This window comes from Caretta caretta, chromosome 24 (assembly GCF_965140235.1).
Source record: "Caretta caretta isolate rCarCar2 chromosome 24, rCarCar1.hap1, whole genome shotgun sequence".
NCBI lineage: Eukaryota > Metazoa > Chordata > Testudines > Cheloniidae > Caretta > Caretta caretta.
Window position 1 is genome coordinate 14,848,123 of NC_134229.1, and position 24,063 is coordinate 14,872,185.

Here is a 24,063-nt window from a genome sequence, read left to right on the forward strand (position 1 = left end):
GGGAGGGGAGTGGGGTCTGGTGGGGAAGGGGCAGGGGGAGCTGGGAGTCAGGATTCCTGGGTTCTATCCTAGCTCTGGGATAGGAGTGGTGCCTAGTGGTTAGAGAGCTGGGAGCGGGGAAGGGGGCTGAGAGCCAGGACTCCTGGGTTTTATTCCCAGCGCACTTTCAGTGACTCACCTCAAAGAAATTGTTGTAATGCTCCTGCACTTCCACATCGCTGACATGACCTGGAGGAGAGAGACACAGACTCACTCTGCTGTCGGACAATGGGAAAACTGCATGCAGTACCCCCCGTGCCTCCTGTCGCCAGGAGTGAGGGGCGTCTCCGGAGGCTGCGAGCTTCCTCACAAGCAAGGCAGAGCCGAGGCTCATGAATAGAGGCCCAACCAGAGCATTAAGGGACAGGAAGGGCTGGGAGGCTGAGCACTTCCCCAGACAGTGTCCCATGCAGCTGGGCCAGGAGGGGGTATCGGGTACTCACAGTGTGAGCCGTCTGCCAGCTGGGCTGTGTTCTGGGGGTTCTGGTACAGATTCAGCAACACGACGGTCTACAAAGGGATATGCAGACACAGTGAGGTGTCCGTGTTCCCCAGCTGCCCCGCCCCAGAGCGGGCCGCATCTCAACGCCGAACGAACCCTCCCCATGCAGCGTTATGTGAGGCTGTTCCCCAGCGGCCCCGCCCCAGAGGTTGGCTGCATCCAGATCCCCCAGACTCTGCGCCCCGGAGCTCCCCTGGCTGAAGGTGGGTCTGTTGTGGAGGTGGGAACGCCTGTCTCCGAGGGTTGCTGTGCACTGGCCAGCACTGCTGACCGGACTGTTAAAAGTCTGGTTGGTGGGGCTAAGGCAGGCTCCCTGCCCGCCCTGGCTCCTTGCAGCTCCCGGAAGTGGCCGGCATGTCCCTGGGGCCACTGGGTGGGAATCTATGTATCTATCTATGCTCCACGCACTGACAATGAAGCTGTTACCCATCGGGGTGACGGGCAGGCAGGCGAATCAGTGGGGCAGGGTCCATGGATGGGGCAGGATCCATTCACTGGCCAGGTGCTGAGTCATCAATAGCGACTCACCCCATCACTGGGGAATCTGCGACAGACAAATCATTGGGGTATTTCCCCCACCCCATACCCCTCTTCTGGGCACAGGGTGTTATGAAGGTGGGGCTCTGTGTGTCTCTGTCTGTCTGCATACACGTGCTCTGGGCGGGGAGTGGGAGCTAGTGGGTGATAGCGGGGGTAGTGGGGAGCCAGGACTCCTGGGTTCTATCCCCAGCCCTGGCTGGCAGGAGTGGGGTCTGGCGGGTCAGAGCAGGGGGAGCAGCTGGGAGCAGAACGCCTGGGTTCTATTAACTACTCTGCCTCTGAAGACATAGAATCATAGAATATCAGGGTTGGAAGGGACCTCAGGAGGTCATCTAGTCCAACCCCCTGCTCAAAGCAGGACCAATCCCCAACTAAATCATCCCAGCCAGGGCTTTGTCAAGCCTGACCTTAAAAACTTCTAAGGAAGGAGATTCCACCACCTCCCTAGGTAACCCATTCCAGTTACCACCTCACCACCCTCCTAGCGGAAAAGGACCTAGGGGTGACAGTGGACGAGAAGCTGGATATGAGTCAGCAGTGTGCCCTTGTTGCCAAGAAGGCCAATGGCATTTTGGGATGTATAAGTAGGGGCATAGCGAGCAGATCGAGGGACGTGATCGTTCCCCTCTATTCGACATTGGTGAGGCCTCATCTGGAGTACTGTGTCCAGTTTTGGGCCCCACACTTCAAGAAGGATGTGGATAAATTGGAGAGAGTCCAGCGAAGGGCAACAAAAATGATTAGGGGTCTGGAACACATGAGTTATGAGGAGAGGCTGAGGGAGCTGGGATTGTTTAGCCTGCAGAAGAGAAGAATGAGGGGGGATTTGATAGCTGCTTTCAACTACCTGAAAGGGGGTTCCAAAGAGGATGGCTCTAGACTGTTCTCAATGGTATCAGATGACAGAACGAGGAGTAATGGTCTCAAGCTGCAGTGGGGGAGGTTTAGATTGGATATTAGGAAAAACTTTTTCACTAAGAGGGTGGTGAAACACTGGAATGCGTTACCTAGGGAGGTGGTAGAATCTCCTTCCTTAGAGGTTTTTAAGGTCAGGCTTGACAAAGCCCTGGCTGGGATGATTTAACTGGGAATTGGTCCTGCTTCGAGCAGGGGGTTGGACTAGATGACCTTCTGGGGTCCCTTCCAACCCTTATATTCTATGATTCTATGATTCTAGTGAAAAAGTTTTTCCTAATATCCAACCTAAACCTCCCCCACTGCAACTTGAGACCATTACTCCTTGTTCTGTCAGCTACCCCTGAGAACAGTCTAGATCCATCCTCTTTGGAACCCCCTTCTTGGTAGTTGAAAGCAGCTATCAAATCCCCCCTCATTCTTCTCTTCTACAGACTAAACCATCCCAGTTCCCTCAGCCTTTCCTCATAAGTCATGTGTTCCAGTCCCCTAATCATTTTTGTTGCCCTCCGCTGGACTCTTTCCAATTTTTCCACATCCTTCTTGTAGTTTGGGGCCCAAAACTGGACACAGAACTCCAGATGAGGCCTCACCAATGTCGAATAGAGGGGAATGATCACGTCCCTCGATCTGCTGGCAATGCCCCTACTTATACAGCCCAAAATGCCATTGGCCTTCTTGGCAACAAGGGCACACTGTTGACTCATATCCAGCTTCTCGTCCACTGTCACCCCTAGGTCCTTTTCTGCAGAACTGCTGCCGAGCCATTCGGTCACTAGTCTGTCGCGGTGCATGGGATTCTTCCATCCTAAGTGCAGGACTCTGCACTTGTCCTTGGTGAACCTCATCAGATTTCTTTTGGCCCAATCCTCTAATTTGTCTAGGGCCCTCTGTATCCTATCCCTGCCCTCCAGCCTATCTACCTCTCCTCCCAGTTTAGTGTCATCTGCAAACTTGCTGAGGGTTCAATCCACACTATCCTCCAGATCATTTATGAAGATATTGAACAAAACCGGCCCCAGGACCGACCCCTGGGGCACTCCACTTGATACCGGCTGCCAACTAGACATGGAGCCATTGATCACTACCCGTTGAGCCCGACAATCTAGCCAACTTTCTATCCACCTTATAGTCCATTCATCCAGCCCATACTTCTTTAACTTGCTGGCAAGAATACTGTGGGAGACCGTGTCAAAAGCTTTGCTAAAGTCAAGGAACAACACGTCCACTGCTTTCCCTTCATCCACAGAGCCAGTTATCTTGTCATAGAAGGCAATTAGATTAGTCAGGCATGACTTGCCCTTGGTGAATCCATGCTGACTGTTCCTGATCCCTTTCCTCTCCTCTAAGTGCTTCAGAATTGATTCCTTAAGGACCTGCTCCATGATTTTACCCACCCCCCAGACACACTAACCTTTAGACCCCACTCCCCTCCTAGAACTGGGATAGAATCCAGGAATCCTAGATCCTAGCCTGCCACTGTAACCACGAGACCCCACTCTGCTCTGAGAGCTGAGAATAGAACCCAGGAGTCCTGGGTCCTGGTCTGGTCTCCCTACTCCCCGCCTCTCACCACTGGCTTTTCTTGACATGTGAAGATCAGGACTGGTGCCATTAAGAGCCAGGAAGTCTTTATCACAGTTCCTTTTCCTCCCCTGAGCCCCAGCCCCTGCCAGCCCAGCACACAGGCTCGTGGGTTACAAATACTTGAGCAGGGATGTTTGTCTCTCTGCCGTAGCCCACTGCCTCCCTGGTTACTGTCCTCGGTGAGATCGGAAGGGGCTCCCAGTGTCTAATGCAGCCCCAGGACCAGGGTAAGTGCTGTGCTCCTGAGATCTCACACTCCCGGGAACTTCCATGATATTGTGTCTGTGTGTTTTGGGAAAGAGTCTGTGTTTAGAGTCTCAAAGCAGCTTAAATTGAAATGGAAGGTGTTGCTCTTAGTTTAGTATCAGTTGCCCCACCCCAGAGGTGGCTGCATCTTAGCGCTGGGTGAGCTATCCCCATGGGGCATTATGTGCAACTGCTCCTCGGCTGCCCTGTGCCAGAGGCGGCTGCATTTCAGCACCCGGTGAGTCATCCCTGTGTGGTATTATGTGTGGCTCTTACCCAGTTGCCCTGCCCCAGAGGTGGCTGCATCTTAGCCCTGGGTGAGCCATCCCAGCCTGGTGTTATGTGCGGCTGTTTCCCGGCTGCTCCACCCCAGAGGAGGCTGCATCTCAATGCCAGGGGAGCTGTTCCCGTGCAGCATCTTGTGCAGCTGGTAACTGGGTTATATGGTGTTTGGATGAAGGAGTAATTGAAATTTTAAATAGAGGATCTTGTAGGTTTATTATTAGTTATTATTTGCACTGTAGTAGTGCTGAGAGCCAAGCCTGGGCAAGCACCCCAGTGTGCTAGGCGCTGCACAAACACGGGAATATTGCTGCCCCTCTGGGGAGTGGGAGCAGAATCCAGGGCTTTGTAGGTCAGTCACCTGAAGGAGGAGAAACTAGCGCCATGGAGGCTAGGTATATTCTCAGTGCAACTTGCGTGTTTGCTGTACGTGCACCAGTCCTGGACAGACGTGGTCGTAAACAGCATCCAGGGAACTCCCTCTGTAGGGACTCTTGGCAGAAACCACCAAGACCGGGTTCCCAGGGGGCCAATAACTCTCCACAGACTGAGGGATTGAGGCAGCAAGCACCCCGGAGAGAACTAAAGTGCAAAAATAAGTGAAAAACAAATTTCTTCCAAACCCTGAACAGTTGCTTGCACACTAAGGGCAAATTGTAACTGCACCACCTGGAGGCTGCTGGCAGAACAAAGATAAGGCCCAGCTCATGTGCCAGGGAGACTGAATTCCCTTGGGGTCTTTGCTGAGCCGTTCTGTACCCCATACTCATGCTCCCACTCCCCCTCCCCCGTTAATGCCCACCTCTCCTCTAGGGGGCAGAGGAGAGCTCAGTCCCCATGGTCTGTTCAGCCAGCGAGGGGCTGGTTAACGCCATCTGGGGTGTCGATTTGGTGCTTCAGACACATGTTTGCTAGGAACAGGTCTGAGATCCTCACAGCACCCAGCCGCCTACCAGGGAAAAGCCCCTGCTGATCTAACCATTAGATCCCACAACCCTCCCCAAGCCAAGACTGGAACCCAGGAGTCCTGATTCCCAGTCCCCCCTGCTCTAACCCACTGGACCCCCACTTTCATCCCAAAGCCAGAGATAGAACCCAAAGTCCTGACTATCCATCCCCCTGCTCTAACTACTAGACCCCACTCCCCTCCCAGAGCCAGGGAGAGAACCCAGGAGTCCTGGCTCCCAGCCCCCACTCCTGCTCTAACCTGTAGACCCCACTCCCCTCCCAAAGCTGGATAAAGAACCCAGGAGGGCTGCTTTCACCACTAGCCTTGGCGCAGCAAGCTGCAGACTGCAGATAATCGCTGGCCCCTTCCGCCTTCTCTATGAGATCCTGTGTCACATCACACATCACGAGATGAGATCTCACACGAGGTCATTGTGTCACATCAGATCTTCCGAGACACAAACTCAGCATCTCTGGCCCCAGTGGGGCAGAGGGAAGGGCCCAGCTAGAGGAACTGTGTAGAGGAAGCGTTGTGCCAGGCACTGCCCATGGGACACTGGTGCGCCCATCATGACGAGGCTGGGGGGGCTGTACCTGCTCAGCAGTGACTCTAGGAAGGACCCAGGTGTCCTGGTGGAGCCAACTGTCCATGAGCTCCCCAGGCGATGCTCTGGCTAAGAGGGCGAGTGTGACCCTGGGCTGGAGACACAGGGGAATAGCAAGTAGGAGCTGGGATCCCCGCTGGACGTGACATTGGGGAGATTGTGCCTAGCTCTGGGGGGCCACATGGCAAACAAGGTATCCAGAAATGGGGGAGGGGTCAGAGAAGAGCAGCAGGGACAATCCGAGGGCTGGAAAACCTGCCCGACAGCCAAGCACTGAAGGAGCTCAATCTAGTGAGTTTAACCTGGGGAAGGCTCAAAGGGGACTAGATCCCTGTCTGTCAGCACCTCCCTGGTGGGCGGGCGGGGGAGGTTTCAGAGGGCTTGTTAACCCAACAGACACGGACAACGTGAGAGCCGACAGCTGGGGGATGGAGCCAGACAAATCAAGACTGGGAATAAGGGGCAGATTTTCCCCACGGACGGGAAGTGACCCTGGGAAGGACTGCCCCAGAGACAGGGCAGAGTCTCCAGCCCTCGGAGTCTTTCTATGGAGATCAGATGTCCCTAAAAGCACTGCTCTAGCTCGACCATCAGATCTGGGCTGGAGGTCGGGATCCCTGGGGCGGTCACTGGGCTGGGCAGACTGTGTGGGCATAAAGGTCCCTTCTGACATTAAGATGGGCAGATCAATGAACTCAGCAGTAAGCGGCTGGGCTGGTAGCTTCTCAGGTCTCCTCAGCAAGGCAGGAAGCTGCGATGCTGAATAAAGCTGAACACTGCAAGGTCGTTATCACTATTTCCCACATGTGTTATGGTCACATCTAATGGCCCAGCTGCGATCAGGGCCCCGTTGTGCCAGGCGCTGCCCAGACACACAGCCAGAGACAGTCCCTGCCACAAAGCATTTGAAGTCTAAAGAGACAAAAGTAAGATTTTTATCCTCCTTGTACAGGTGGGGAAACTGAGGCACGGAGCGGCGTGGCTTGCTCATGGTCACATGGGGCCCTGTGGCAGCATTGTGTAGCCCATAAAGCTGGCTTTAGCATTTATTTTATGTGGCAGCAATGCAAGGAACCCACAGGCCTGTCACCTGTGAGACGCTGGCATCAGCAGTTAGCATAAGGCTTGGGGCTGTGGACTTTGGCACAGAGAAATGGCCTAACGGTGACCCCTACGTTTTGGGACGTGGGAACAGAGCGTTTAAGGGGGAGCTTTGTCCACGACACTAGAAACATGAGCTAACACCAGCTTGTGGATATTTTAGGATGGGCCCATCAGCAGCTGTCTGACCACCAGAGAGCCATGACCTACCTATAGGAGAAGGGCCCCCATCACTGGTAGGGGGAGGAGATACACATAAGGAAGAGGGGAGACACCCCTATGGAACAGGCATTAGGCAGGGTGGCGTCAACGTAACATCAAGTACAAGTCGCATCCCAGCCTGCGGGCAGGAGAGCGTCGTGTAGCCCTTGGGGGCTGCCAGGGTGACAGCGAGGAAGGTGATGGTGAGGAAGAAGATACTGGCTGACAGTCCGGGTTGTTCTGCATGGGACGGTTCAGAGGGACCCGCTGCCGTCTCTCTGTCTACCTCACTGGGCTGGAGCCTTTGTGACTTTGTTAAATGTGCTAAGAATTCCTCAAGTGCGAGTGTCACGGCTGTGCCCAAGGGGCTCCCAGCTGAACCCCAGTTTCCATAATCCTGGTCCTGACCTGGGGACACGAACCTGTCAAACCTCCGCGGGATCACTGGGAATTCTGAAGGAATCCAGAGAATGACTATGTGACTCGTACATCGGGCTCCAGCCGTGACTAGAGCCAAGATCTCCTGCCTCAGCCCCAAGCCCGGCCTCGCTATGGAGCTCGTGGCCTTTCTGGGACACCCTCTGTGCTGAAAATGTTTTCGTAGGAACCTTTCCTGGGCCCAAATCCGGTTTCCCTTTCTTGTAGGCCCTACATCAACGTTCACCCTGGAGGAGATGGAGGCCCTGCTGCTGCTGGCCCTCTCCATCCTGACCGGTGCGTGGTGCTGGTTGCGCTCGGGCTGGGGCTGGGATGCGGTAACGGGGAGGCGGGAATGTGCGAGACTCTGCCATGGAGACAGCTCCACCTGCCAATGCTTGAAATCCAGCAGGGGGCATCTGGAATTTCTGGGGTTCAGTTGCAAACTCTAGGGGGCGCTGTGCTGCAGGAGGCAAGGTCGTGGCTCTCCCCTGGCAGTCAGGGCTGGCCCCGATGCCCCAGGGCAGGACTAGGGGGCGCTGTGCTGCAGGGAGCAGGGTGGGGACTCTCCCCTGGCAGTCAGGGCTGGCCCCGATGCCCCAGGGCAGCACCAGGGGGCTCTGTGCTGCAGGGAGCAGGGTGGGGACTCTCCCCTGGCAGTCCGGGCTGGCCCCGATGCCCCAGGGCAGCACCAGGGGGCGCTGTGCTGCAGGGAGCAGGGTGGGGACTCTCCCCTGGCAGTCAGGGCTGGCCCCGATGCCCCAGGGCAGCACCAGGGGGCTCTGTGCTGCAGGGAGCAGGGTGGGGACTCTCCCCTGGCAGTCCGGGCTGGCCCCGATGCCCCAGGGCAGGACTAGGGGGCTCTGTGCTGCAGGGAGCAGGGTGGGGACTCTCCCCTGGCAGTCAGGATGCTGCTTCCCCTCCAGGTGCAGGCTGCCAGGACTGGGGAGTGACCCTGCCCGTGGACCCCCTGGCTGGATGGAGCAGCTCCTGTGTGACAATCCCTTGCTCCTACACCTACCCCGAGGGGCAGCTCGTCAGGGCCGTGACCTGGAGCCGGAACAAGGAGAGAATTGTGCGGCTCACTGCAGCAGCGGGGCAGGGCTATGGCAAGGCCGAGCGCGCCCAGTTCCTGGGCGACCTGCAGCACAACTGCACCCTGCGCCTCAACCCGCTGGCACTCGGAGACGGGGGCGCCTACTCCTTTGAGTTCCAGACCCAGAGCCAAAGCTGGAGAAGCCCCCGAGCCCTGTGCCTCACGGTGTCAGGTAATCCCCAGCTCCTCTTCCAGAAACATTTCCCCAGCAACCCAGCCCGGCCCCGTGCAGCGTTATGTGCGGCTGCTCCCCAGCTGCCCCGCCCCAGAAGTGGCTGCACCTCAGCGCCCATCAAGCCATCCCCAAGGACGGTTGCTGTACCCCGCTCTTAACATTTCACTCAAATCAGATGGCCACATTCTGCAGAGCTGTGAAGAAACAGTGGAGTCTGGTGGTTAGAGGAAGCCAAAATTGGAGTCAGGACTCCTGGGTTCTCTCCCAGCTCTGGGAGGGGAGCGGGATCTAGTGGTCACAGTAAGGGGGGCTGGGAGCCAGAACTCCTGGGTTCTCTCCCAGCTCTGGGAGGGGAGCCTGGTACAGGTCACACCCCCACCTGGGCTTGAGGAAGCTCTCAAAGAGGGGACAGTGGGTGGTGACTGGAGGTGGCTGGGCCCATGGCCGTGCCCCCAGCAGTGACTGGTTCTCCCCCTCACCCACCCTGTGCAGAACATCCCTGCAGGGTCAATTATGGCATGGCCAGGACCGGGGGAGCCCTGAGCGGCAGCTTGTTCTGCTCCATCTCCGAGCGCTGCTCCTCCTCCGGCCTGCATTGGTACGACGGAGCCGGCGCGCGGATCCTGACGGAAACTGCAGCTGGCCAACGCGAGAGCTGGCTGAGCATGCGCATCGTCTGGCAGCACCGGGGGGCGGCGCTGGAGTGCCGGGTGCGGGGCTACCAGAATAGGTGCCTCCCCAAAGGGTCCCAGCCCCCAGCCACAGGTGAGTAGCATTATGTATGGGGATTTTCCTTTGTAGGGGGCACCGGCTCCCATCAGACCCCAGGGCACGAACTGGGGGGGGCGGGAAACGGGGCACGGGGCCTTTCCCCTCTAGCAGGCTCTGGCTCTAATCCAGTCCTAGGGCAGGGGTCTGGCTGGCACAAGGGGTGGGGAATGGGACACGGGACCTTTCCCCTCTAGCTGGCCCAGCTCCCATCCGGCCCCAGGATGAGGGACTGGCTGGCTCATGGGTGCAGGGAATGGGGCATTGGGCCTTCCCCTCAATAGAGCGCCGGTTCTGACCCATCCCCAATGGCTTTTTCAGGCTGGACCCCCCACCTGAAGGTCCTGGTGGACACGGACGGCCCGGGCCCGATCAGGGAGGGTGACTCATTCACACTGAGATGCGTGGAGGACAGCAGGTCGCTGGACGAGTTCTACTTCTGGATTCACAACTATGAGGATCTGCCCGGGGGCCCCTCTGTGCAGATCAAAGGGGCAACCTTGTCTCACGGGGGCAATTACACCTGCATGAAGTGGGTCTCCGGCACTGGGCGTGGCTACCTGGCTATATCCCCCACCACCTATGTGGCCATCCTTGGTGAGTAGCCAGTGCCAGGGTGGGGCCAGAGCTCTGGGGGTGGGGGCCAAGGAGCACAGATGGGAGGGGCCCTTCAGTCACTGACATGCCAATTGGGGGCGGGGCCACAGCCCTGGGGGTGGGGCCAAGGAGCACAGATGGGGGGGGATCCTTGTCTCACCTACATTCCAAATGGGGGCGGGACCACAGCCCTGGGGGCGGAGCAGGAGAGCACAGATTGGAGGGGGGGCCTTTCTGTCACTGACATTCCAGTTGGGGGCAGGGCCACAGCCATGGGGGTAGAACCAGGTTCACAAATGGGAGGGTCCAGGGGCCCTCCTTATGCCATCACTTGGATATGGGAGTGGGGCTAGAGCATTGGGGACGGAGCCATGGAGCCCCTCCACCCCATGCCATGCAGCGCCTAAGCCCCCAACTGCCATCCCACAGGGGTGTCATTAGCTCATATCTCATTCGCTTCCTCTGCAGCCCCCCCCGTGGTGCATGTGGTGGCCACCCCAGGCCCTCATCGCAGCACGGGGGAACCCCTGTCCCTGATGTGCCGGCTGGACACCAGCGCCTATGGCGGAGTGGGCTTCTCCTGGTACAAGGATGGCGAGCGGCTGGGGTGGGCACAGCCAGAACTGGCTTTCCTGGGCGTCCAGGTGGCTGATGGGGGAGAATATCAGTGTGAGGTGTACAACACCCTAGGGAAATCCACCTCCCTGCCACTCACCATCACTGTTGTGTGTAAGTACTGGGCGCATTTGACTCCACGTTACGCATTACGTTGCCAGGGAATGGCTTAGAGTCCCCCATGCACCATGGTTGAACCCCGCACCGTCCTTCTGCAAGGCCAACCAAAATAAACAAGCTCCCAGCTCGTGCTCCAGCTGGGTCCGCTTTGTTGACCAGGCTCCAGTATCCCTGTCCAGCGCACAGAGCCATCTAGCAGCCAAATGACATTACAAGTCAACCTGTCATCAGGCCGAGAAACACCCATTCAAATAACGTACATGTGGTTGAAATTTAATATTTTTTAATCATCAGGAAAAATGTCTGGTTTGCCACCCTCAAAATTAGCTCTTTGCCGGACTTTTCATTACATTTTTCGTCTCAGTTTTTACTTACAGTGTTTTGAAGGAGCAATTCGTGGGCGCTGGGTGAACGAGCTGTTGGGGGAGCCTAGCCCCTGGCCCCTCCCTCTCTGCCCGAGGCCACACCCCTCCCCTTCCACCTCCCCTTCCCCACCGGAGACCAGAGCCCTGGTGGGTGGTTGGGGGGTGTCCCTGCGGCCCCCTGCTGTAGGAGCTGAGCCCTGCTCTGTGTCTGTGTGTCCCTGCCCGCCCCTGCGGCCGCCACCCCCCCATGTACCCCCAGTTCCAGAGTGCCCCCAACCCCAGTGCCTGGCAGCGTGGCATGGCCCCAACCCCAGCGTCCCCAACCCCAGGCCTCACGAGCACCGGCCCCAGCCTGCCCGCCCCAGGCTCTCAGCCACGGAAGAGCGGGAAGGGAACTGGGGGCGGAGCGTGGGTGGGGCCATGCCTGGCTGTTTGGGGAGGCACCGCCTTCCCCATCCTACGCTACCCGCCACCCATGGGGCAATTGTTGAAAATTATAATCAATTAAAATTAAAGTTAAATAATCTTTTAAACAGAAAATGCTGGGGCGGGGGGGGGAGGTTGGCAAACAAAATTGTTTAGGATTTTGGGAAACAGACAATTATGATGACTGAACAGAACCATATTTGATCAAAATGCCGATAAAAGAATGGTTGAAAAGTTGGAGGAAGCGTTTGCTCAAAGTCAGATTCAATCTTTGGCGAAAGGGTAGATTCAAAGTTTAGCAAAAGTTTCAAATGCCAAATTCCCAAAACTCTGGGGGGAAAGTGGGGGAAATGGCTCCATTTTGTACCCAGCGAAACAGCAACACACACAGGTTTGTGATCGTTCACATTTTTTCTTCCATTGGCCTGTGCAGCTGCCGGCACAAGGGGGCTCTGGTCGCACTTGCGGCAGGGTCTGTCTCTTGCTCTGAGTCTGTGGTCTCAGCAGGGACAGGGCCTGTCTCTGGTTGTGTGTCTGGGCAGCGCCTGGCACAACAGGGCCCTGATCCCAGCTGGGGCAGGGCCTGTCTCTGTCTCTGTGTCCGGGCAGTGCTCAGCACAGCGGGGCTCTGAACTCAGCAGAGGCTTCTAGGTGCTATTGTAATAAGAGGAGACTGGAGGTTTGAGGAACCTGGAAAAAAACTCCAATGTCCAATAAACTCTTGGGAGGAAAATTCTCCTGGTTAAAAACCCAGCTTCCTTCCTGCCCCCTCCACTGACACTTGCCTTCATTGTCCCCCCTAGGACTATGCTGCCCCCTCAACCAGCTCCCACCTCCCCATCTCCCCTGGCCTGCCCCACTGCACCCTGCATGACATTGGAGCTAATGACCCTATTCTCCATCTCTCCCCCCCACAGACGGCAGTGACTGGTACCAGCTGAGCCCTGGCCCCATGGCAGGCTTCGGAGCAGGGGTCCTGCTGCTCTTCCTCCTGAGCAACCTCGGGGTTTATTGTCTGGCCAGGAGAACCCGCCAACGGAAAGAACCAGGGGGTAGTCTGCAGGGTAAGGGACCCCCCTGGGTGGGAATTGGGGGAGTGGCAGGAAAAGGGGGGCCTCTGGCTGCATTGTGGAAAACCTGGAGTGTGGGCGTGTGAAGGAAATCAGCCCACTGCTGGGTGTGTGTGTGTGTGTGTGTGTGTGTGTGTGTGTCCCTGCTGCCCCCTGCTGGAGGGACTGAGCCCTACACTGTGTGTATGAGGGTTGGCGGAAGCGGCCTGCTTTGTGGGGGGGTTGCCAGAGGGGGGAAACGATCGAATTGGGGGAAAATGTTTAAAGAAGGAAAATAAACAGTGAAAGGGGATAATTGTGTCTCCTTCCCCAGAGGGCAGCAGAGAGGACCCCAGCAAGCCACAGAGAGACTCGCTCTATGAGGTCAGTTGCGGGGGTCTGTTAGGGTCCCCACTGCCCCCACATACTGGCTGGGGTTGAGTATGCAGCTGCAGCCTGTGCACCCCCCCCACCATCCCCAGCTGGATGGAATCAGCACTACCTGACCATGCATCATAGACCCCGTCCTGCTAATGGCTATGGGGAGATTCTCCTTCACATCCAATAGCCAAGACTTGCATTGGCACAGGAGGCTGGGAGATCTCTGCCCAAATACAACTGGGGATGCTCGTTAGTCTGCCAGATAACTGCAGTTCACAGCTCTGCAGGGCCATAAAGGTGGGCATGGAACCCAGGAGTCCGGGCTACCAGACCCTCCCCTGCTCGAACCACTAGACCCCACTCCCCTCCCAAAGCTGGGGATAGAACACAGGAATCCTGGATCCCAGCCTCCCCCCCCCAGCCACTAGACCCCACTCCGCGAGCCAGGGAGAGAACCCAGGCGTCCTGGATCCCACTCCCCCGCCCCGCCCCCATTACTGAAGTTACAGGCAGACATCACACAGAGGTCTCCTGCTCAGGGAGTGTCCCCTCTTTCACACAATCTGTCTCTCTTCCTGTGTCCTCGGCAGGAAATCCCATGTGCCGGGGAGATTCCCTGCCCCTCAGATGACAACGGCGACTATTATAACAGCACCAAGGACTATTGTAACTGAGCACGGCCAAGACCCCTGCCGACCGTCCGCGGTCCCCTCCGTGCCGCCGCAACCCGGATCTCGATGAGAGTCCACCGCTCACACCCCAGGCAGCATTTACCCTCCTCCATGAGCTGGGGAAACCCAGGAGAACCCAGGTGTCCTGACTCCCAGCCCTCCTCCCACCCCGCAGCAGAGCCCTGGGGCAAGGTCCCACTTGGGCCACTGGAACTGGGCATTTCTGGGGCAGTTTAATTTGTAGTTCCTATTTTCCAGGCTGTGTTGGGTTTCGGGAGGCAGGCTGGCCTAGCAGACAGAGAACAGGACTGGGAGGGAGGTGATCCGGGGTCTGCCTGCCTACGGGCAACTCACAGCCCTGCTCTGTGCCTCAGTTTCCCCGAAATGATCCTTCCCTCCTGTGTATAGTGCTTGGAGATCTCTGGCCGGAAAGCACTAGACATGGACAAGGTGTCATTACCCACCAGGCTGCTGTTTCCCTCCAGGTCCAGCCCCTTTCTCAGCTTTAACACAGTTTTCGTCAGGGAATTGCCTTTGTTTTGTTTATTGTTACTGGATAGTAAAGTGGGTTTACAAACCCATCAGCCTGGGTGGCTGCCGCGGGACAGGGAGGCTTTGCCGAGGGCAGGGGGCTCCAAGGCTTGAAAGGGAAAGATGACGCAGCAAGCAGCCTTTCAAAGGTGGGTTTTTAGCAGATTGTGCAACCGGGAGCCAGTCGCTCTCCGGCGGGGAATTAAAAACAAACAAACAAAAAACAGAAAAGCAGCAGAAGTCCCTCCCCCCCCCCCCGCACCCCCAGAGCAGCAAGGCGCTACTTAATGAAATGAATTGGCAATTACAAATGCATCCGATGAAGTGAGCTGCAGCTCGCCAAAGCTCATGCTCAAATAAATGGGTTAGTCTCTAAGGTGCCACAAGTCCTCCTGTTCTTTTTGCGAATACAGACTAACACGGCTGCTACTCTGAAAGAAGCCAATGTACGCTTGCTGGGGGCGGCCTGGGCAGCTGGCCCCCACCCGGCTCCGGCTTCCAGCCTCCCTAGGGGACGGAGTCTGGGGGGAGGGAGAGGAGGGGAAGGGTCACAGAGAGGGGCAAGGCCTTGTGGCGAGAGGGGGGGAGCACCCCACAATTTTCTGTCTAACCCACCTTACCCACCCCCGCAGTGGGAAGAGGCGGGCGCCACCCCTGGTCTCCCCCCATCGCAGCCAATCACAGAACACAATCCCACTCATTCATGTGCCAGGCTCTAGTTTCCATCCTCCCGGGTCCTCCCGTCTTCACAATGAGCCGCGCCACGCACCCAGGGGTGCGGACCGGGGGCCAGGATCCCTCACTTTATACCTGCCATAAGGGGGGAGCGAGAGGGGAGGGGCGGAGAGGAGCAAGGGGGGGCGGGATCTTGGGCGAAAGAAATGGCATGAGGGCGGGGACTCAGGGTGAGGGGGCGGCACGAGGGCGGGGTCTGAGGGGAGGACGCAGGCCGGGGGCGGGGCCTGGGGAAGGGGTAGTGCAGGGGCAGAGTCTCTAGGAGAAGGTAAATGCAAGGGCAGGAACTCGGGGGAGGGGCTGAGGCAAGGGCGGAGCCTCAGGGAAAGGGACAGTGCAAGGGCGGAGCCTGAGGTGAAGGGGTGGGGCAGGGGACAGGGCCTCAGGTGAAGGGGCGGGGCGTCGGAGGAAGGGGCTGTGACTGGTTACCTCACATTCACACTTGTAAACATATTTTTATAAAGCATATGCAACGACACCGGGGCAGTGCGTGTGTGTGTGGCTGTGCAGGTGGGTGTGTTTGTGTAGCGTTTGTGTAGCTGGATTTGTGCCTGTGTTTGCATCTGTTAGCAGCTGTGGCGGCTGGATTTGTGCGGGTGTTTGTGTATGTTAGTAAGAATGTGTGTGTGTGGCTGGATTCATGCATGTGTTTGTGTACGTTTGCAGTTATGTTTGTGTGTGTGCATCTCTGCTGCCCTCTGCCGGCTACAGCGACAACTGCTTCTCCATGTGTCACAGCCCCCATACCGTCAACCTCGGTGGCGATTCCCCCATCTTACAAGGGCTGGCTGGCCTGACCCTTTGCCTGTCTGCGGAGTGTGGTGGAGGCTGCAGCTCGCCCCCCCGTGGCGCAGGAGGGCGCAGGTGCGGGGCGCTGGGCTCCGATGCACCTGCCCAGCTGCTTACAGTACATTCATTGATCTGCCCATCTTCATGCCAGAAGGGACCGTTGTGCCCATGCAGTCTGCCCAGCCTGGAGACCGCCACCCAGGGATCCCAGATTCCAGCCCAGATCTGACGGTCGAGCTAGAGCGGTGCTTTTAGGGACGTCTGATCTCCATAGAAAAACTCCAAGAGCTGGAGACTCTGCCCTGTCCCTGGGGCAGTGATTCCCAGAGTCAATTCCCCTTCCTGGGGAAAATCTGCCCCTTATTCCCAGTCTTGATTTGTCTGGCTTCATCCACCAGCAATCAGCTCTTGCTCTGCCCTGTCTGTTGAGTTGATGAGTTCTCTGCTCCCCGAAAGCTCCTCCCCAGAGAGGTGCTCACAGACCAGGATCTAATCAGCTTGTCTCCTTCTCTGGGAGAAACTCACAAGATCGAGCTCCTTCAGTCCTTGGTTCTTGGGCAGGTTTTCCAGCCTTCGGATAGTTCCAGTTGCCCTTCTCTGACCCCTCCCCGATTCCCCAAAGTCCTGCTGCACAAAGACCAGTGGTAAAAGCCAGCCATCTGGGTTCTTTATCCAGCTCTGGGAAGGGAGCGGGTGTGATGCTCTGTACCTCAGGGGAACACCCAGCACCCCCATGTTCATCCTTGTAAAATGATTGTGTGGTATCCAATGCAAAGTTTGTCATGTCGGGTGTCTTCGGAAGGCTCATGATGCACTGGGCATTGTTGTTACAGTAGTGTTATAGTAAAGTTATAGGTTATAATTTCATGTATGTAGTTATGAGCCTGAAAATGTATCCTCGTGGCTTAAAATAAGAGCAGAGAGGCAGTTCACACCTCATCAGGGCAGGTATGGGACAAACGCAGCCCAGCCTCACAGGAACAAAGGATACTGGCCTGGGCAGCAGGTCTGATGGACTCTCGATTGAGTCACCCCGTTTCCTTCAGCCAGTTTGGGACTGCGATGAGGTAATGCTCACCTGACTCTGAAGGGGGGGGGGGCAAAGCCAAGAGGAAAGAAAGGACATGATGAAAGAGAGAGACATTTGCCATGCTCTTCCTCTCTCTTCCACCTACATCTACAGACACAACACCAAGCGACTGAAGCACTGATCAAAGGGGAGAGGCTGGCTGAAGAGCAACTAGCCAGCCTGTGGTGAGACGCATCGTTAGTCTCTAAGGTGCCACAAGTACGCCTGTTCTTTTTGCTGATACAGACAAACACAGCTGCTACTCTGAAACCTAAGTTTGTAAGGACATTGAAAGTGTTAAGATCAGCTTAGTATGTGTTTTGCTTTTATTTCATTTGACCAAATCTGATTTGTTATGTTTTGACTTATAATCACTTAAAATCTATCTTTATAGTTAATAAATCTGTTTGTTTATTCTACCTGAAGCAGTGCGTTTGGTTTGAAGCGTCTCAGAGACTCCCCTTGGGATAACAAGCCTGGTACATATCAATTTCTTTTTTAAATTGATGAACTCATATAAGCTTGCAATGTCCAGCAGGCATAACTGGACACTGCAAGACGGAGGTTCCTAGGGTTGTGTCTGGGACCAGAGATATTGGCTAGTGTCATTCAGTTGCACAATCCAAGGAGCAGCTGACATGCCAGAGGCTGTGCGTGAACAGCCCAGGAGTGGGGTTCTCACAGCAGAGCAGGGTAAGTCTGGCTCCCAGAGTCAAGGATTGGAGTGACCAAGCAGATCACCAGTCCGGATAACACCAGAGGGGAATGTCACAGCAGGGTCTACAGGTTAGAGCGGGGAGCTGGGAACCAGGACTCCTGGGTTCTCTCCCTCGCTCTGGGAGGGGAGTGGGGTCTCCAGGTGCAGCAGCTTTCATCCAACAGACCCAGACCTTCCAAGGCATTTTGGTGCCTTGCTGCCACTGATTTCCAGGAATGACAGTGGATCAATCTGCATAGCCCTTGTGATTTCCTTGCTGGCTCTGGGACTCCCCCTTCTAGCCCCACTTTTGCTCCCCGCTGTACAAACCGGCTTTAAGCCCTGGCTCTCCCTACTGAGAAACAAAAGTAGTAGACCAGCACGATCCCAAAGCACTAAAATCCTGGAGACAATCAAAGTGGCTCTGAGCCCGAGAAACGTCTTCCCTGCCCCTCCTCTAAGTATTGAAGGCCGCCACCAAAATCCAACTGGGTCTTGGCCATGGATCTTGTTCCCTTGAGGCCAGTGGGTTTTCAGTTTGATGCAGTGCACGAAATTCCCGGCTTTCAGAGCCAGCCGCGCTCCTGTCAGTGGAGCTGCTGGGTAACCCATAATATGCTCCTGTGGTGTGTTCAATCCACTCAGTGGTCAGGAGGGAAACCTGCCCCGAAATCTGTGTGCAAGAAGAACCCACTTGGCTCGGAAGGGAGCGAGGAAAAAGAGCGAGTGAAAAAAATAACCAGCAAGAGAAAAAAGAACATGAAAGGCAGAGAAACTGACTAAATACACATGCAGGTCTATGGCAGGGACTGGGACATGAGGCCTTTCCCTTCTGGGGGACGCCAGCTCCGACCTGCCCCAGGGCAGGGACTGGTAGGCTCAGGTGGGTGGGGAATGGTCCCCTGCTAGGGGGCACCAGCTCTATCTGGCTGCTCCAGGCTGGCTTGGCCTGTGGTTCTGCCTGGACCATCCCACCCTCCCTTGTGCCCTGCCCTAGGGGCCAGTAAAGACGGCCCTGTCCCGGGCACCTGAGCCCAGGGGTTTATTCCTGTGCTGAGGTAGCAACAGCCCCTGCTGCATCTTCCTTGCTTGTCCTACCCAGCGCAGCCCCCCTTGGGGCAGGGATCCCACCCCTGAGCTCACAGCCCTGGCTGCGGCCATGCCCTCCTTGGCAGAACCACCTCTGAAGCCTTTGGGGGGCTTTGGGGGCAACTTTGTCCTTATCCCTCTTCCATGGAGAAACTGAGGGATGGAACAGGGAGAGGTGAGTGGCCTAAACCCAGGAGCCCTGGCTCCCAGACTCACCCCCTCCCCCTTCCTGTTGGAAATCAAGTGGAGGGAAGCTTTGCTGAGGAGGGGGATCCCCAGCTAGGAAGTGGAGGTAGACAGCACCTATCAGTGGGTGGTGGGGGGCCCCCTCTCAGGCTGATCCCTCTGACTCCCTCAGACCGGGCCCTGGGAGTGTCTCAGAGCTGGCCACCACCTGGGTGATTTGCGGGGGGAAGGATGGTGCCAGCATTGTACCCATCCCCTGGGAGCTGAGGGGGTCTGGAGTACCCTCAGCTGGTTGGGGGGACACGGGCTCCCGCTGCCCGACGCTGCCTGATAGCATATGCAGGCTTTGGCTGATCCCCAGGGCACCGCCCCAACAAAGCCCCGCAGCACCCTGTAAATCAAACAATCCTCCTGGGCACAGCCAAGATGCCGCTGGCCAGGGAGCCAACGAGACCCCACTGTCATTGCCAAGGCTGCTAATTCCCCTCAGCTCAGTCGCAGCCCGGCTGGTTAAAACATCCTCTTGCCGGACTGTGCTTAACGTGGCCGCAGAACCGAGTGCGGAGGACCGAGCATTCTCTGGGTGCAGCAGCTTTCGTCCAGCAGGCCCAGACCTTCCCAGGCATTTTGCTCCCTCGCTGATTTCCAGGAATGACGGTGGATCAATATTAATAGCCCTCGTGATTTCCTTGCTGGCTCTGGGACCCTCCCTTTCAGCCCCCCTTTTGCTCCCCGATGTACAAACCGGCTTTAAGCCCCGGCTCTCCCTACTGAGGAACAAATGTAGTAGCCCAGCATGATCGCAAAGCCCTAGAATCCTGGAGATGATCAAAGTGGCTCTGAGCCCAAGAAACGTCTTCCCTGCCCCTCCTCTAAATATCGAAGGCCGACCCCAAAATCCAACTGGGTCTCGGCCATGGATCTTTTTCCCTTGATGCCAACGGGGTTTTGGTTTGATGCAGGGCACAAGATTCCCAGCTTCCCGGGCCAGCCGTGGTCCTGTCAGTGGAGCTGCTGGGTAACCCATAACATGCTCCTGGGGAGTGTTTAATCCACTCGGTGGTCAGGAGGGAAACCTGCCCCGAAATCTGCGCGCGAGGAGAACCCGCTTGGCTCAGAAGGGAGCGAGGAAAAAGATCAAGTGAAAAAAAATAACCAGCGAGAGAGAAAAGAGTGTGAAAGGCAGTGAAAGAAATAAAGGGAGAGGAAAAACATTAGAAAATGAAGGACAGAAAGAGCGTGAAAGGTAGAGGGGGAAAAAAGCAAGCAAGAACCTGCAAGCTACAGAAGGAAAGGAACGAAAAAGAACAAATGAACAAACACGAGCGCTAGATAAATCTCGAATAGGACAGTGACAGAAAGAAGGACAGACTGACCTGTTAAGCAAGGTTCCACCCCAGATTCTTCATGTTGGGGGCACAGGCCCTCTCACTTCCCTTCTGGCTTGAGATCCTTTCTCCCCTGCTTGGGCTGACCATCCATAGGTGCCCCATGGCACCTCCATGCTCCCCAATTCTGACCTCCTTCCCACACGCTCGGGAAGGGGTAGGGGGAGGCGTCTTCCTTTGCGGGGCTCCAGCTGAGCAGCGCTGTGGGTCTCTCTCTCTGGGGCAGTTTGGTTTGGGTTGTTTAAGCTCAGTGACGTCGACTGCCAGAAACGGCAAGAAAGAGAAAATTTTTTTGTAACAGAAGGAAAGAGCAGGGGGGCATTTGTGGAGCCGGGGCGCGCACCAAAGAGAGGAAGTGAATGCAGCCTAGCGCCAGCTGGAGCCCAGACACCGGCACCTGGAGGAACATCTCCAGAACCTACCTTGATTCTTCCTTCCATTGCTGCTCCCCCACGGAGCTCCCCAAGGGGGACGGAGGAGCGCATGGCGGACAGGGGGAGGGGAGGGTTGTAGAAGCAAACCGCCAGGGCTGGTTTCCTATTAGTGTGACCAATTTTTGCAAAGCTTTCCCCCCCTCCCCCATCTTCTTTTGGCGCTAGGGCTGGGCGGCTTTCTTCACTGCCATTGATGAGGGCAGCAGCACAAGGGGCTCAGGGCAGAGAATCAGGGAGGGAACTGTTGTGGGGGAGAGGATGCACGGAGGGTCACAGGGATAGAATCCCAGTTAGCCCTTGCAGGGCAATGGCGGCGCCATGGCTTTTAATATTCAGGTCTATTGATCCGTACACAGCAGCACCTAAAGAAACCGGGGCAGAAGCAGGGCCCCTGTTGTGCTGGGGGCTGCACAGACAGAAGGACAGTCCCTGCCGCAGCTGAGATCAGGGCCCTGTTGGGCGAGGCGAGAGACAGGCCCTGCCCCAAAGAGCTTGCAGTCTCCATACCCAAAAAGTGGGAGGAAAAGAGAGGCCCGGTGTCACACAGCAGCACTGAGAACAGAACCCAGGAGTCCTGGCTCCTCCTGCTCTAACCAGTAGCCTCCACTCCCCTCCCAGAGCCCGGATAGAACCCAGGCGTCCTGGCTCCCAAAATGGGCGGGAGTGGGGTCTAGTGGTTAGAGGAAGGGAGGCTGGGCATCAGGACTCCTGGGTTCCTTTCCCAGCTCTGGGGTTAGAGTGGGGTCTGGTACGTTAGCACAGCTGGGGCTGGGAGCCAGGACTCCTGGGTTCTTCCCATCCCCCCCTTAACCATCTCGCACAGCAGGAGCGGGCTGGGCAGGAAGTGGTGATGGGGTGAAAACTACCAAGAAATGCAAATTCTCCAAAGAGCCTGTGCCAGGAACCATGTGGTGCAGAAACCACAGCCCCCTCCCCACCTCGAACCCCCCCTTGGCTGACATTGGATTGTGCCCCCTCGGTCCCCAATCCGCCCCCTATGAGCCCTCGGGGGGCAGAGAATAGCCACAGCATAGTGTGCCCCGGCCACGCCCCCAATCCTCCCCCTACGGGCCCTGGGAGACAGAGAATAGACACCCCCGTCCAACTGAAGTGTCGCAGTGACCCAAAGTGTGGGTATAGGACGGGAAGGGGGGGGGGGGTGAGTGTATGGATCCGTGCACATGTTTGTGTGTGAATTGGGTTCTGCAGGGGTTTTGTGTGTGGGCAGGTGTTTGTATAGCTGTGCAGGTGTGTGTGTTGATGTGGCTGGATTTGTGTGGGTGTTTGTGTACGTTAGTAATAATGTGTGGGTGGGGCAGGATTCATACCTGTGTTTGTGTATGTTTGCAATTGTGTGCGTGCATGCTCTGCTGCCCTCTGCTGGCTGCAGCAACAACCGCTTCTCCACGCGTCACAGCCCCCATACCGTCAATTCCAGTGGCGATTCCCCCATCCTACACGGGCTGGCCGGCCTGACCCTTCGCCCGTCTGCGGAGTGTGGTGGGGGCTTCAGCTCGCCCCCTGTGGCTCAGCAGGGTGGAGGAGCGGGGCGCTGGGCTCCGATGCACCTGGAGGGCAAATCAGGCGGGGCAGGGCCTGTGGTTTCCGTGCCACGTTGCCTGGTGCTGGGTCATTGCACAATCCCCAGCCACACTGCACAGCAGGCCCCGAGAGGGAGTGAGGGGCCAAGCAGATGATCCAGTACCAGGGGGAAGAGGATATGTGGTTGCGGGGAGGGAAGGCCTTGGGCTGCACTGGAGGAGCGCAGAGCAGGGGTGACACCCCAAAAACCTGCAGCAAAGGGATGGGCAGATGGAGAGGGATAGAAGAGGCAGCGAGCCTAACATCTAAAAGGGGAGTGGGGTCTAGTGGTTGGGGGTGGGGCTGGTGGTCAGAATTCCTGGGTTCTATCCCAAGCCCTGGGAGGGGAGTGGGGTCTAGTGATTAGAGTGGGGGCACGCCTCGCCCAACAGGGCCCTGATCTCAGCTGCGGCAGGGACTGTCCTTGTGTCTGTGCAGCCCCCAGCACAACGGGGGCCCTGCTTCTGCCCCGCTCTCTTTAGATGCTGCTGTGTACGGATCAACAGACCTGAATACTAAAAGCCATGGCACCGCCATTGCCCTGCAAGGGCTAACTGGGATTCTTACCCCCGTGACCCTCCGTACATCCCCCCCCCCGACAAGTTCCCCGAGTCTCTGCCCTGAGCCCCTCGTGCTGCTCAATGGCAGTGAAGAAAGCCGCCCAGCCCTCGCGACGAAAGAAGACGGGGATGAAAAAAAAAAAAAAGGGCTTTACAAAAATTGGTCACACCAACAGGAAACCGGCCGCAGTGGTTTGCGACTACACCCGCCCCCCTGCGCTTATCCGTCCCCCTCGGGGAGCAGCGCTGGACAACACCATCCAAGTAGGTTCTGGACATGTTCCTCCACCTGCCGGCGTCTGGGCTCCAGCCGGTGCTGGGCTGCGTTCAGTTCCTCTCTCTGGTGCGTGCCCCGGCTCCACAAACGCCACCCCCGCCCCCACACACACACAGACGCTCAGGACTGAGCTTAAAGAACCCCAACCAAAGCGCCCCAGGGAGAGACACCCACGGCACTGCTCAGCTGAAGCCCTGCAAAGGAAGATGCCTCCCCCTACCCATTCCTGAGCGTGTGGGAAGGGGGTCAGGATTGGGGAGCATGGGGCACCTATGGATGGTTAACCCAAGCAGAGGAGAAAGGATCTCAAGCCAGAAGGGAAGTGGGAGGGCCTGTGCCCCCAACATGGAGAATCTGGGGTGGAACCTTGCTTAACAGGTCAGTCTGTCCTTTCTGTTACTGTCCCCTTCTAGCTTTATCTAGCGCTCCTGTTTGTTCATTTGTTCTTTTTTGTTCCTTTCCTTCCGTAGTTTGCAGGTTCTTGCTTCCTTTTCCCCCCCTCTACCTTTCATGCTCTTTCTTTCCTTCACTTTCTAATGTTTTTCCTCTCCCTTTATTTCTTTCTCTGTCTTTCACACACTTTTCTCTCTCGCTGATCATTTTTTTTCACTTGCTCTTTTTCCTCGCTCCCTTCCGAGCCCAGTGGCCCAGGAAGCTGGGAATCTCGTGCCCTGCATCAAACCAAAAACCCGTTGGCATCAAGGGAACAAGATCCATGGCCAAGACCCAGTTGGATTTTGGGGGCAGCCTTTGATATTTAGAGGAGGGGCAGGGAAGACGTTTCTCGGGCTCAGAGCTTCTTTGATCGTCTCCAGGATTCTAGGGCTTTGCGATCATGCTGGGCTACTACATTTGTTCCTCAGTAGGGAAAGCCGGGGTTTAAAGCCGGTTTGTACAGCAGGGTGCAAAAGGGGGGCTGAAAGGGGGGGGTCCCAGAGCCAGCAAAGAAATCGCAAGGGCTATTAAGATTGATCCACCGTCATTCCTGGAAATCAGGGACAGCGAGACACCAAAATGCCTGGGAAGGTCTGGGCCTGCTGGACAAAAGCTGCTGCAACCAGAGAATGCTCGGTCCTCCGCA

The 24,063-nt window shown here is 56.7% G+C and overlaps 1 protein-coding gene and 1 long non-coding RNA gene across 4 annotated transcripts; one reads left to right on the forward strand and one right to left on the reverse strand.

Moving 5' to 3' along the window:
• The first annotated feature begins 508 nt into the window (after nt 1–508).
• LOC125626153 (B-cell receptor CD22) lies at nt 509–14,557 on the forward strand. Of its 3 annotated transcripts, XM_075122836.1 has the most exons (10): nt 509–744; nt 3,735–3,810; nt 7,612–7,680; nt 8,310–8,651; nt 9,147–9,419; nt 9,744–10,019; nt 10,488–10,748; nt 12,463–12,609; nt 12,929–12,978; nt 13,566–14,557. In XM_075122836.1, exons 2-10 carry the CDS (start codon nt 3,792–3,794, stop codon nt 13,647–13,649), a joined length of 1,521 nt encoding a protein of 506 aa, XP_074978937.1. In that variant the 5' UTR covers nt 509–744; nt 3,735–3,791; the 3' UTR covers nt 13,650–14,557. The 3 variants fall into 3 exon arrangements, with proteins under 3 accessions (XP_074978937.1, XP_074978936.1, XP_074978938.1); XM_075122835.1 differs by lacking the exon at nt 509–744 and having other exon boundaries at nt 3,660–3,810; XM_075122837.1 differs by lacking the exons at nt 509–744; nt 7,612–7,680 and having other exon boundaries at nt 3,660–3,810.
• Nucleotides 14,558–14,650: 93 nt separating this feature from the next.
• LOC142069975 (uncharacterized) lies at nt 14,651–22,261 on the reverse strand. The gene is made up of 3 exons (XR_012665934.1): nt 21,991–22,261; nt 20,119–20,390; nt 14,651–16,785 (listed from the first exon to the last, which is right to left on the reverse strand). It is a non-coding gene; the product is annotated as an uncharacterized LOC142069975 (long non-coding RNA).
• Between the last annotated feature and the right edge of the window lie 1,802 nt (nt 22,262–24,063).